The sequence below is a fragment of the Pelobates fuscus genome, chromosome 10 (genome assembly GCF_036172605.1).
Source record: "Pelobates fuscus isolate aPelFus1 chromosome 10, aPelFus1.pri, whole genome shotgun sequence".
NCBI classification, from domain to species: domain Eukaryota; kingdom Metazoa; phylum Chordata; class Amphibia; order Anura; family Pelobatidae; genus Pelobates; species Pelobates fuscus.
Genome location: NC_086326.1, coordinates 64,720,447 through 64,734,828, shown reverse-complemented (window position 1 = coordinate 64,734,828; position 14,382 = coordinate 64,720,447). Strand labels below are relative to the sequence as shown.

Genomic DNA, 14,382 nt, shown 5'->3' with positions numbered 1-14,382 from the left:
TGTAGTGCCTCTCAATGCTGTTTGGCAATTAGTTTGGCAATTAGGTCTTACCAATCACCAATGCTTGCTTAAATGTTTTACCACGTGGCTTAGGTTTGATCAGCCATAACCAAGGAAGTAATTATTCATACAGATACACTTTTAATGAGGAATAATCTTTTTGTCTGTTGTGTGTAATAATGACTACAAAAGTTTTGCTTCCCTGTTTCAGGCTAGTAGCAGATTTCAGGACTTCCAGGCGGGGGGGCATTATTAGTTAGATACAGTCTGAATGCCACACCTATACTGCATTCATATTTTCGCATATTCCACCATTTTGCTCTGACGCTTTGGTATTGTTTTAGGTTTGCGGCTTGCTTGCTGTCCTTTTCACACAAGCATTCCTGTGAAGTAGTCCCTTGCAAACATCTCTTCCAAACACAGGGGTTTCACTTTTATAAAATTATACCTACGCAAGTATAGTTTCTGTCCAAACCCAGGGCCGGTGCAAGGATTTTTGCCGCCCTAGTTTGCCCCCCCCCCCCCCTTGCAAGTGCTGCAGTGCCGCCGTGTTTACATTAAAAGACCTGCAGGGACAGGCTATAGACACCAGAACCACTACATTAAGCTGCAGTGGTTCTGGGGACTAAAGTGTCCCTTTAATGTGAGGTAAATTAGAGATTAGTGCCACAAATAATATACTAGATTGCCTACTTACAATCAGATGAGGATGGTGATGGGCTCTAGCTGCAGTCTGGCTCCACTCGTCTGGTGTAGAACAGGCTCTCTGGAGGCTGTTTGTGTTCTGGAAGAACGGAAAGCAGCTCCATTTTTTTTTAAAAGGCCCTTTACACTGCTCATGGTCTGGGCCCCAGGGTCCACCTTCATGTTCCACCAAATAGTTTGTTCACAGGAGTAGGGGATGTCCTGATATGTGTGTAAGGAATGCATTGTGTGAATCTGTGTTTGTATGTGTAAGGGCTGCAATGTGTGTTTCTGTGTATGTACGGGATGCAGTGTGTGCGTCTGTAAGGGGTGCATTGAGTGTGTGTAAGGAATGCATTGTGTGTTTCTGTGTGTGTAAGGGATGCATTGTATGTAAGGGTTGAATTGCTTGTGTGTGTAATGCATTGTGTTTTTCTGTGTGCAAGGGGTGCATTGTGTGTGTGTGATGGACGTCAATCTCTCCCTCCTCCCTTGTCACTCTCTTCTCCCCCTCTCCCTCCCTCGTCACTCTCTTCTCTCCCCCCCCTCGTCACTCTCTTCTCTCCCCCCCCCTCGTCACTCTCTTCTCTCCCCCCCCCTCGTCACTCTCTTCTCTCCCCCCCCTCGTCACTCTCTTCTCTCCCCCCCCTCGTCACTCTCTTCTCTCCCCCCCCTCGTCACTCTCTTCTCTCCCCCCCCTCGTCACTCTCTTCTCTCCCCCCCTCGTCACTCTCTTCTCTCCCCCCCTCGTCACTCTCTTCTCTCCCCCCCTCGTCACTCTCTTCTCTCCCCCCCTCGTCACTCTCTTCTCTCCCCCCCTCGTCACTCTCTTCTCTCCCCCCCTGTCACTCTCTTCTCTCCCCCCTCGTCACTCTCTTCTCTCCCCCCCTCGTCACTCTCTTCTCTCCCCCCCTCGTCACTCTCTTCTCTCCCCCCCTCGTCACTCTCTTCTCTCCCCCCCTCGTCACTCTCTTCTCTCCCCCCCTCGTCACTCTCTTCTCTCCCCCCCTCGTCCCTCTCTTCTCTCCCCCCTTGTCCCTCTCTTCTCTCCCCCTTGTCCCTCTCTTCTCTCCCCCCTTGTCCCTCTCTTCTCCCCCCTTGTCCCTCTCTTCTCTCCCCCCCTTGTCCCTCTCTTCTCTCCCCCCTTGTCACTCTCTTCTCTCCCCCCCTTGTCACTCTCTTCTCTCCCCCCTTGTCACTCTCTTCTCTCCCCCCTTGTCACTCTCTTCTCTCCCCCCTTGTCACTCTCTTCTCTCCCCCTTGTCACTCTCTTCTCTCCCCCTTGTCACTCTCTTCTCTCCCCCTTGTCACTCTCTTCTCTCCCCCCTTGTCACTCTCTTCTCTCCCCCCCTGTCCCTCTCTTCTCCCCCCTTGTCACTCTCTTCTCTCCCCCCCTTGTCACTCTCTTCTCCCCCCTTGTCACTCTCTTCTCCCCCCTTGTCACTCTCTTCTCCCCCCTTGTCACTCTCTTCTCCCCCCTTGTCACTCTCTTCTCCCCCCTTGTCACTCTCTTCTCCCCCCTTGTCACTCTCTTCTCCCCCCCTTGTCACTCTCTTCTCCCCCCCTTGTCACTCTCTTCTCCCCCCCTTGTCACTCTCTTCTCCCCCCCCTTGTCACTCTCTTCTCCCCCCTTGTCCCTCTCTTCTCCCCCCTCTTGTCCCTCTCTTCTCCCCCCTCTTGTCCCTCTCTTCTCCCCCCTCTTGTCCCTCTCTTCTCCCCCCTCTTGTCCCTCTCTTCTCCCCCCTCTTGTCCCTCTCTTCTCCCCCCTCTTGTCCCTCTCTTCTCCCCCCTCTTGTCCCTCTCTTCTCCCCCCTCTTGTCCCTCTCTTCTCCCCCCTCTTGTCCCTCTCTTCTCCCCCCTCTTGTCCCTCTCTTCTCCCCCCTCTTGTCCCTCTCTTCTCCCCCCTCTTGTCCCTCTCTTCTCCCCCCTCCCTTGTCCCTCTCTTCTCCCCCCTCCCTTGTCCCTCTCTTCTCCCCCCTCCCTTGTCCCTCTCTTCTCCCCCCTCCCTTGTCCCTCTCTTCTCCCCCCTCCCTTGTCCCTCTCTTCTCCCCCCTCCCTTGTCCCTCTCTTCTCCCCCCTCCCTTGTCCCTCTCTTTTCCCCCCTCCCTTGTCCCTCTCTTCTCCCCTGCGTGTCCCTCTCTTCTCCCCCTCCCTTGCCACTCTCTTCTCCCCTCCCCACTCTCATTCCCCCTCCTAACCCCGTCCATTCCACTCCCTGTCAATTACTTCCCCCCCCACCTTGTCAATTTATTTCCCCCCCTTTCAATTTATTCCTCCCACCCTCCCTGTCCATTTATCTCCCCCTCCCTGTCCATTTATCTCCACCTCCCTGTCCATTTATCTCCCCCTCCCTGTCCATTTATCTCCCCCTCCCTGTCCATTTATTCCCCCCCTGTCCATTTATCCCCCCCCTGTCCATTTATCTCCCCCCTGTCCATTTATTCCCCCCCTGTCCATTTATTCCCCCCCTGTCCATTTATTCCCCCCCTGTCCATTTATTCCCCCCTGTCCATTTATTCCCCCCTGTCCATTTATCCCACCCTGTCCATTTATTCCCCCCCACCCTGTCCATTTATTCCCCCCCACCCTGTCCATGTATTCCCCCCCTCCCTGTCCATTTATCCCACCCTGTCCATTTATTCCCCCCCTCCCTGTCCATTTATTCCCTCCCTCCCTGTCCATTTATTCCCCCCCTCCCTGTCCATTTATTCCCCCCCTCCCTGTCCATTTATCCCCCCCTGTCCATTTATCCCCCCCCTGTCCATTTATCCCCCCCCTGTCCATTTATCCCCCCCCTGTCCATTTATCCCCCCCCTGTCCATTTATCCCCCCCTGTCCATTTATTCTCCCCCGTCCATTTATTCCCCCCCTCCCTGTCCATTTATTCTCCCTGTCCATTTATTTCCCCCCTCCCTGTCCATTTATTTCTCCCCATCCCTCTCCATTTATTTCTCCCCCCTCCCTCTCCATTTATTTCTCCCCCCTCCCTCTCCATTTATTTCTCCCCCCTCCATCTCCATTTATTTCTCCCCCCCCCCTCCATCTCCATTTATTTCTCCACCCCTCCCTCTCCATTTATTTCTCCCCCCCTCCCTCTCCATTTATTTCTCCTCCCCCTCTCTCTCCATTTATTTCTCCTCCCCCCTCCCTCTCCATTTATTTCTCATCCCCCTCCCTCTCCATTTATTTCTCCTCCCCTCTCTCTCAATTTATTTCTCCTCCCCCTCTCTCTCCATTTATTTCTCCTCCCCCCTCCCTCTCCATTTATTTCTCATCCCCCCATCCTCTCCATTTATTTCTCATCCCCCCTCCCTCTCCATTTATTTCTCATCCCCCTCTCTCTCCATTTATTTCTCATCCCCCCCTCCCTCTCCATTTATTTCCCCCCCTCCCTCTCCATTTATTTCTCCTGCCCCCCCTCCCTGTCCATTTATTTCTCCCCCCTCCCTGTCCATTTATTTCTCCCCCCTCCATCTCCATTTATTTCTCATCCCCCCTCTCTCTCCATTTATTTCTCCTCCCTCTCCATTTATTTCCCCCCCTCCCTCCCTCTCCATTTATTTCCCCCCCATTTATTTCTCCCCCCCTCCCTATCCATTTATTTCTCCCCCCTCCCTCTCCATTGATTTCTCCCCCCCCTCCCTCTCCATTTATTTCTCCCCCCCTCCCTCTCCATTTATTTCTCCCCCCCCTCCCTCCCTCTCCATTTATTTCCCCCCCCTCCCTCTCCATTTATTTCTCCCCCTCCCTCCCTCCCTCTCCATTTATTTCTCCCCCCCCCCCCTCCCTTTATTCCTCCCCACCCTCCCCTACCTATGTTGTAGCGTGGCCGAGCTCTGTACTGTCTGCGGGTACAGGGAGCTTTTGTTTCCTGTACCCGGCCGGACTAAAAGGAAGTGAACACTCAGTGTTCACTTCCTGTTAGTCCGTCCGGGTACAGGAGACAGATGCTCCCTGTACCGGCGGATCATACAGGGCTCGGCCACGCTACAGTGAGGGAGTGACAGGAGGGAGCGCTGAGCGCTTCCCTCCTGTCAGCTCCTCTCTTCATGCTGCGCCCGGGCGGTGCGCCCTCATGGACGCACCAGCCCGGGCGAAGCTGCAGCCGCCTGAGCCTCTCTACAGAGCGCTCGGGCGGCTGCAGCATTAGGGGGGCCGGCGCTCCTGGCGGCGCCCCTTCCCAAGGGGCGCCCTAGGCGGCTGCCTAGTCCGCCTTAATGGTAGCGCCGGCCCTGTCCAAACCCCCTAAACTCCATCTCCTGTACTAACCCAGACAGAAACATTGTACTTACAGATTTTTCTAGCATACTTGAATCTAATGTGTTGTATTCTTTCCTCAATTGTTTTAAATGTATACTCGAACTCATATTGTATAAGATTTTGTCACTGCAGTATTACTTATTTTGTTAAGTGGTTACAGACCGGTTTAGGAAAAGTAAGACTCCAAATCTTAATTTCTAGTGACCTCAAACTGTAAGTTTCAACCTGCTATAGGTTTTTGTTAAAACTGGGCATGACATAGCTTCCCTGGCTCTTATGTGGTAAGGTCTTGTAAGTCAAGGGAGCAGCCATGTCTGCCCTTCCAATTCTAGAACACTGGAACACTGCTCGGTTAGATGAGTAATTTTGTTTTGCCCCGTCTCGTTTTGCCATGGACCGCTTTTGATTTACTGTATACATAATGTTCCTAGGTGTGACTACTTGGAATATACTGGAGTAATGTAATATGGGAAGCAATGTAAGTGTACAAAACATGTCTTGACCTCTTAAATTAACTTGTAATCATTCCTCAAGGGTATAGGGAGTTTATATAAAGGCATTTATTATGCTTCTCACAGGCACTGACTGCTTTCTGTGATTTTCTTTCTTGCAGCTATCTGGCAATTGGGAAGCACAGTCGTCAAGAATATTAAAGATGATTGCAGGAGGTGGACTTTCTATAACAGGATCCCACACCATGTGTGGAGACTATCTGTACAGTGGACACACAGTCATGTTAACACTGACATATATGTTTATAAAAGAGTGTAAGTCATCTTTCATTCTCTCTATGAAAATAATTATTTTTAGCAAGACTGGTATAGTTTGCTGTATGTTGAACTGTTTGTGCATGTTGTTGGTGATGATCTAAGCCAATCACACTGCTTTCCTATAGGAAAGCATTGCATTGGCTGAGATTGTCAATTTTGATCATTTCAACCAAGGAAGCGGGCAAGGGTCAGAACTAAACAACACCGTGGCCAATCAGCATGTACTCCTAGAGATTAATTGAATCAATGCATCTGTATGAGAAACGTTCAGTGTCTCCATGTGGAGTGTGGGGACACTGAATGTCAGTGCTGCACACTGTGCAGCACTAGCCCAGAAAGCACCTCTAGTAGCCATCTGAGGAGTGACCAGTGAAGGTATCTCTAGGCTGTAATGAAACCCTATATAATAACAAAACAAAAAGTCTATATACAACACACGTGCTCCCCAATAGGTAAAAAATATAAAATTAATTTACCAAATGTATGATTGTAAGAAGAACCTTCTAATTTTCTTAATACAAATATAAAAAATAAAATCCACAAAAAGAAATAAACATAGAAGAACATAGTGTAGTAAATTAAAACACCAAATGTGCGCTGATTTAAATTGCACTCACAGAATAAAAGTGCAGTTTAGGCGTGTAACAATCTTGAAGACTTGACGGATATCTGTTATCTTCTTTTAAGACCTTATCAGAGAAGGAGAGACACACAGGACATAGTGCACTAGTATAATATAAAATAATATTATTTATTAGATTGCACTTGGAAGAAAATAGTTGAAATCCAGCATATCAATCACTTTTAGGAATCCCAGTGTCCACTTCCTTCCTCCCAAAGTGAATGTAGAAAAAAAGCCAGATAAAAACCATAAAAAAAAATATATATAAAATTTTTTTTTTATTTCTTTTTATTTTCTTTTTTTATGGTTTTATATAATATTTTTTTATTTTTGTATGGTTTTGATCTGGCTTTTTTTCTACATTCACTTTGGGAGGAAGGAAGTGGACACTGGGATTCCTAAAAGTGATTGATATGCTGGATTTCAACTATTTTCTTGTAAGTGCAATCTAATAAATAATATTATTTCATATTATACTGGTGCACTATGTCCTGTGTGTCTCTCCTTCTCTGATAAGGTCTTAAAAGAAGATAACGGATATCCGTCAAGTCTTCAAGATTGTTACACGCCTATAATGCACTTTTATTCTGTGAGTGCAATTTAAATCAGCGCACATTTGGTGTTTTAATTTACTACACTATGTTCTTCTATGTTTATTTCTTTTTGTAGATTGTATTTTTTATATTTGTAATGAAACCCTGCATTTTCTCTGAAAAGATACTGTTTGCTGCAAAAAAAAAAAACCTGCATGGACAGAGTATACTCACCAGAGCTTCAATAATAAGCTGTAGTTGTTCTGGTGACTATAGTGCTTCTTTAAGGAGCATCCATTGAACATCTGGGTATTTGTCCATCACTATCATGTGTCAGTCATACTCACTATGTGTAGTAAAGCCATCATGCAGGATACATCAAGCATAGTAAAGGACCACTAAAGGCACCCAGACCACGTCAGCTCAATGAAGTGGTCTGGGTGCCAGGTCCATCTAGGATTAACCCTGCCTGCTGGATTACACTAGGGTTAATCCAGCCTCTAGTGGCTGTCTCACTGACAGCCGCTAGAGGCGCTTCCACGCTTCTCACTGTGATTTTCACAGTGAGAAGACGCCAGCGTCCATAGGAAAGCATTGAGAATGCTTTCCTATGGACTGGCTGAATGCGCGTGCGGCTCTTGCCGCGCATTCGCATTCAGACGATAACGTCAGAAAGGGGAGGTGAGTGCCCAGCACCGAGTGAGCCCAGCGCTGGAGAAAGGTAACCGTTTAACCCCTCCCTCCCCCTAGAGCCTGGCGGGAGTGGGACCCTGAGGGTGGGGGCACCCTCAGGGCACTATAGTGCCAGGAAAACAAGTATGTTTTCCTGGCACTATAGTGGTCCTTTAACTCTTTTACTGATTTCTGTCACGCCTCCTTTTAAATACTTGGAAGCAAAGTCGTACTCTGTTTAGTGGGATATAATTTCCAAAATAGATTGGCTAGAAGCTTAGTGGACTTTCTGTGTGTTTTTTTATTTAAATACCTGTATAACCAATGTTTAGTTTGTGCACTACATGTTGTTTTTGAAATATGTTTTTCTTTGTTTGTGCATAGATTCTACTCGGCGTTTCTGGTGGTATCACTGGATTTGCTGGTCCCTTAGCGTTGTTGGTATTTTTTGTATTCTTCTGGCCCATGACCACTACACTGTGGATGTTGTGGTAGCTTATTACATCACCTCCAGAACGTTCTGGTCATACCACACTATGGCCAATCATCAAGTAAGTTTGATATGTTTTATATATTTTTTTTTTTTTTTATGAAAAAAATTAAGTGCATCTTGTTTCTGGTTAATGTTAATGTAATTTATTTCATTTTATCTCCTCACTGTCCCCTGCTGCACAATATGTTGTCACCAGACAACTATCTCCTATCCCCTCAATGCCGTTATACAAATTGTGATTACCACAGAATGTCATTGGTTATGAAAGGAACACTAATAATGATTAATTTAACAATTATTATATAGCACACTTAATCAGAATGCTCTATCTACATAGATTAACAAATATACAGCGGTGTAAAAATTATTTTGATACAGTCATTGAGTTGTTATATAGTTGGTGTAATAGTTGAGGATTAAATCATATTAGACTAATGAACAAGTACAGCAAATTGATGAACATACAAGGACAGCATGACAGCATGGTCACATAGAACAAATTATAAAATCAAAGTTCCACTGAGCTATATAAAATATATTTTCATCAACAAAACTGATTGTGTTATGGTTAAGGGAGGAAAGATGCATAGGTAGGGAGAGGGACATTGTGAAGGTATCATGTCAGATTATCTTGGGGATGCCATCCAGAGGAATGGGTTATTGCTTATCAGAGAATGTCTAGGTAAGAAGTAAATCTTGGGAAGTTTGTGAACTGCCAAGGATGAGAGTGTGGTAGCTGAATGGATGTGAGGTGGGATCTTTTCCAATAGTAGGGGGCTATGAGTGAGAATGAGCGGAATTGACAGTGCTCAAGAGGGAGTGTAGAGGGCAGGTGGGGGGTATAGCAGGATATCCGTGACGAGGTAGAGAAGTGGAAAAGATTTTGGAGGGAATTGTATACCAGAGTTGACTTATTTGAAACTAGAGTGGGAGGCCAATACAATTTTTGAAGAAGGGATGTGGCATGAGCAGTCCAGGGCATGCTCAGAAGGATGCGGGAAATTGCATTTTGGAATTGTTGGAGGGAGTTATTAATTGTTAGGAAGGTCAAGTAGTAGAAAGTTGTAGCAATCTAGCCTGTAGAGGATGGGAGAATGGATAAGCAGCTTAGTAGCAGGGAATGTGATGAAAGGATGTATAGACAAGTGGAATTGGCAGTGGCTGTGTATGTTTTGTGAAGAGGCTCGGATGATGCCTAAGGGTGTGGACTGTGGGTAAGGAGAAAATTGTCAAGATATTGAAGGAAACCGATGGTTGTGAAAGGATGTTTGAAAGAGATGGAGGAGGGAAAAATAGTATATTTTGCTGGGTTTAATTTCTGAACGTTTGTCGACATCCATGAGGCAATGTCAGAAAGTAGAAAGAATGGGAGAGGAGGTCAGAAGTAAAGGAGTGAAACTGAAGAAGATCTGGATGTCATCTGTATGAGAGGATATGAGTTTTGAAAGAAGAGGAAGTAGCCAAGGAATAAATAAGAGGAAGTAGCCAAGGACTAAACCTTGCAGTACACCAACTGAAAGAGGGATGAGTGGTGTGGATGTATTATTAAATGAAACCAGAAAGATAGGATAGAGAACAATTAAACATATCAGAGAGATAGTGAGGATGTAAAAGTGCTTAGAATGCTGTGATTGGGCAAGGAAATTCTCAACACAAAGCCACATTGGATGGTCTGGAATGGACAAAGCCATATGGCTGTGGACAACACACTGCAATAGCTTGGAAAATTAGGAGAGGAGGGATATTGTTCGGAAGCTAGTATGTAGATCCCAGATTGAGGGATAGAAGTGGGGATCTATGTCCCATTAATGAAAAGTTTAATAACCCAATTAAACTAACTTTCTTCCAGCGCAGAGACAGCCTCTTTACTGAATTCCAATTTTCCTCCTATGAAACCACTAAGTTGTCCATTGAAATGCTTCTCATAGAGAAATACATGTTTTTGAAACATTAGTTTCACTTTAAGCCAAACCGCAGCCAACGCATGTACAATCCATGACTGGGAGTGCATAGCACCCTGGCTGTGGAGGAGAAGTCTGTTCTTTGTTGAGGAGGTTGCAGGGAAACGATATTGGGGTCATGTCTTCTGCTAGCTCCAGCAGAGTGGGATTCTAGGTACAAAACCAGAAGGAACAGATGTGAGTCCTTACACAAGTGAAACCTAGAGCACAGCTTAGACCTTAGGTTGTGTTTCCTAGATTCTGGGTGCCGTCTCCCTTTGTCCGTTGCAACTAATCTGTAGGTCAGTGCCCCCATTCTGGTTGGAATTCTTTAGCACTGATAATGTGGAAGTATTTCACCTTATCTGCACTGGTCTCCCAGTGCAGAGGAGACAAAGGTTTTGTTGATCTTTTCCTAACTGGTTTGATATTATAGTAAGGTATGACACCTATAGACTCTTGAAATCATAATCACAAGATAGTGCTGGTATGATTGTCCCTTTAAATATATTTGTAAGTATTTTAATCAGATGAATTAGTATAACATTTTGTTCAAGCCTTTTTAATATTATTTCTAAAGACCTTTGAACAGTCTTTAATGTGAAGCTTTTGAGGACACATTGATCCATAGTATTGATTTGTACAAAAACTTCTTAATTGTCTCTTTTTTTACTCCAAGGAATGCAGTTTATTCTGTTCTGTCAAACTACTTTTCAAAAGGTTATGAAAAACCTCAGGATGCATTTGGCTGTACTTTCAAATGGTGTTCAGATTGTTCTTTAATGATTTGGGCGTAGCTGCCCAAAGTCATTTGGGAAGGGGAGGGGGAAAAAGTGTTTCTATTTAATATAACTGAAAACTGTTCTCTCTTTTTCAAGGTGCTAAAAGAGGCTTCCCCAGCAAATCTCCTATCAAGAGTATGGTGGTTTAAAGCTTTCCAGTACTTTGAGAAAAATGTTAATGGAGCTGTACCCCGTACTTATCAGTTGCCCATCTCGTGGACCATTCCGTGGGCCAGGTTACCATTTAGTCGACAAGTGAAGTACAGCAGATTAGTGAATGAGACATAACTACTGCAAAACACAAAATTAGGGGGGCTATAAGTGACCTAAAGTGCTGCGAAGATGCCATAAATGCAAACGCCTACCATCTTATTTTCTTTCAGTTAATACTTACCTTGACCTATCCATTTACCTGGTCAGCACTGTGATATTTTTCTCTCCAAAGGACCCATGTGCGATCTACATGAATCGAAAATTTTACTTATCATGCACTGTTCAAAATGAATTAAAAAATCGTTGGAACTACAATTTACCCATAGCCATGATCCTTTGTATATGAACCAACAACATAAGCCGTGAACTTTTATACCCTATGTTTCTGTCTTTTCCAGTTATGTCTGGGAATAAAACATTATTTTCTTGGGAAAACATAGTTTCATATCGGGCTTTAAGCCATTTTCTAACCAGTGTCTCTGAAGGCTTCTTAGTACCTAAAAGTGTAAGCTGCATTCCCACTGAATAAATATGGTATGGTAATATGTCTTAGTAATTCACAAACCATTTGTATATTATTTTGCTTTTTTAATTTCATTTTAGATTTTTATTTTTTTCCTTTTTTTTTTTGTGTGTGTAAAATTAAGTTTTTATTGAGATTGTCATAAGGAAAGGGTACAACTGGCAAAACTAACATAAATACACATCCAAACAAACACATAAGTATGAGCAAAAGTAGCAACATTCCCGTGGCAGGAAGGGCATAGAAAGAAATTGCACAGTATAACCGCTAGTACCCATACCTTAAATGTTGACCTATGAACAGCAGATGCATAGCATTAAGAGAAGCTCTGCCTGCCCCAGATAAGAGGAACAGTATAATATGTACAAACAAGTGGTAAACTACCAAAAACCACTTTATAATTGTGGTATTAAATTCAGTGTTGGAGTTATGCAGGGTGGGGGAGGTTTTACAATGCCAAAGGAGAAAAAGCAAAACCAATTGTAAAAGTGGCTCAATGAGGTGCTACAGAGGCCATACATTGAAGAAAATCTGAACAATATGTAAGCAGAATCCAGAAGGACCAAATTGATTAAAACCAAGACCTATGTTCCTCTCTCAGGCTTATACAAAATGAGCCAATAGGATGTGCCTATTCTACAGAGAATATAAATAAATCTATTCAGATACGATTCCTGGATACGCAAATCTTCTGCCTTTCAGGGAACAATGTTAATTCAAGTGTCCCAGTAGACCACCAACAAACTGTAACAACTGAAAATAGTGAAAACAGTCCAAAAGGAAATGGGCCTTTTATGCAGTAAAACTGATATGTCCTGTAAGCCTCCGGTAGGAGTATGTATGTCCTTCAACCACAATGGACTTGCATAGTGCAATATGGTTTAAGAACTTGTCCATGTCTGATGGAGGACTAGGATTGCCAGCTAGATGAAGCAAAGGATGAGGGTATGTCGTCAAAAATTGTCTATGCCAAATATCCAATACAAATAAGTTGTCAAAGATTCTACTATGTACTGATAACCCATTTATTTCCAATGATTTCCACAAAGGAAGAAACTCTGTATGAGTCCAAGACAAATTTCTTTTTGAGGTTGGTTGAAATATAATAATATTCAAAATTAAGCAGCACTACCTGCTTCGACAAACTCAATTGGTGGTATGCTATTCTTGGAGACTTAGAAGTAGGCTATTCTTCACTATGCTAATTTAACCAAACCAGTAAAGAAAGGGTGCTGACCAACATTAGAGATCCCGTCTGAGACAGTCCACCAATGGGACAAAATTGGCATGAAATAATCATTTTATGTCTCTAGTCAAGAACATTCCTAGATATATCCATTGACTTGGAAACCATTTAATGGGGAAAGTCTGACGCAACAGTCAGGCCTTGATCTCAGAGACTGTTAAATTTAGCATTTCTGATTTCTTTTAATTTTTAAGTTAGCCAGCTTACCATATTTTCCAAACTCCAAAAGGATCAACTAAAGAGTGGGATGGTCTGCTACCGCACATAGGTCATCCGCACAGGCTATATTTTAGTGAGTGATTCCCCTGCCTTGGAACCCCTACCTAAAAATGCCTTAAAACATCTCCAAAGCTACTGCAAAAAGCAGGGGGGTGACATTGGACAGCCTGTCGAGTGCCATTCCAGATACTAAAGCTGTCAGTGAGCCTCTTTAATTCCTATTTTGGCTGAGGTGGAGTTATTCAGTTACTTGACCATAGTGCAGAACTCCTCTCCCACTCCTATAGCTCAGAGTACATAAGGAATTCCCAATCCACCCTGTCAAACTCTTTCTCTGCATCAGTAGACAAAAGGAAGACTGGACAGGAGGGAGGTGGGGTGGCGTGAGTGAGTGAGACCCAAACATAATTTTGATCCTATCAAGTCATGGGGTCAATTGAAAATGCACCCTATTGTCTCATAATAACTCTAAGAACTTGAATTTCCTCCTACTAGGGAGGTAAAAATTAGCCAAAGCGTATCTCACCCCTGTACTCTAACATTTCTAGAACAGAAATCTGCTATGCATATCAGCCTGCATTGAGTCTGCTTTGAAAGAGACTTGTCTGGATATGAAAATGGCAAACCCTTCTGCTTAGAGTCCGCAATGTGACTACATAAAATCGGGGCACAGCCTTCCAAGTAATGGGTCTTCTGAAAAAAGGTAATGGACACCCGGGTGTCTTTTTCCTTTTTTCTTTTTTGTCCAAAACACAAATTTAGACGTGCCCGCAGTAGTGGTTAAGGAAGAAGGGCAAGTAACGCAATCTCAAACAGCAGCGCAGCAAACCGTAACTATTATAACCATTTTGGCTTGACCTACACTTCTTGCTATTTTTAATTTGGGACATATTAAGGGTTCAAGGACTCCACTAAAAAGCAATAACAAAAAAATATATATATATCACAGTTGCACTGCAGAATGCTTCTTTTTAAATCACTCCAAGTTAAAGGGACAGTATGATCAGAATAAGCATATGGAAGGGGGAACTGCAACCTCACTGTATTCTGCTATATAGCATCAGGTGTCTGAAGGTGAGGCTTAAACTAGCAATGATAATCAAAACTACCATCATCACAAAGCTGCCCTTCAATTTAATAAGGCTTTGTTAAGAGGGATGTAGGTTATGGATCATGTTTGCCTTTCTGTTTCACGTAATGAAACTTTTTTTAAACTATTTCACGTTTTCTAAAATTGTAATATACAGAGGACATTTTGCAAATGTTATCCTAACAAGGAAAAAGTAACATTTTATCTTTACATGTGTGGGATTGCAGCTATGCATTATAAAACATTTCTATCTTTGCACCAATGTTCTACTGAATTAAAAAAAAAATGATAGACAAAGAATGGTTTAGTAAATATGATTTTGTAAAATCTTTCAG

At 43.8% G+C, this 14,382-nt stretch overlaps 1 protein-coding gene across 6 annotated transcripts in view; it reads left to right on the top strand.

Moving 5' to 3' along the window:
* Positions 1-11,400, top strand: part of SGMS1 (sphingomyelin synthase 1) — a 308,095-nt gene extending 296,695 nt beyond the window's left edge. For all 6 annotated transcript variants that reach the window (XM_063434129.1, XM_063434127.1, XM_063434131.1 and 3 more), the window contains 3 exons: positions 5,558-5,711; positions 7,926-8,092; positions 10,853-11,400. In XM_063434129.1, the coding sequence (XP_063290199.1) occupies positions 5,558-5,711; positions 7,926-8,092; positions 10,853-11,044 (513 nt within the window). In that variant the 3' untranslated portion in view covers positions 11,045-11,400. The remainder of the gene's footprint in view (positions 1-5,557; positions 5,712-7,925; positions 8,093-10,852) is intronic.
* The last annotated feature ends 2,982 nt before the right edge of the window (positions 11,401-14,382 follow it).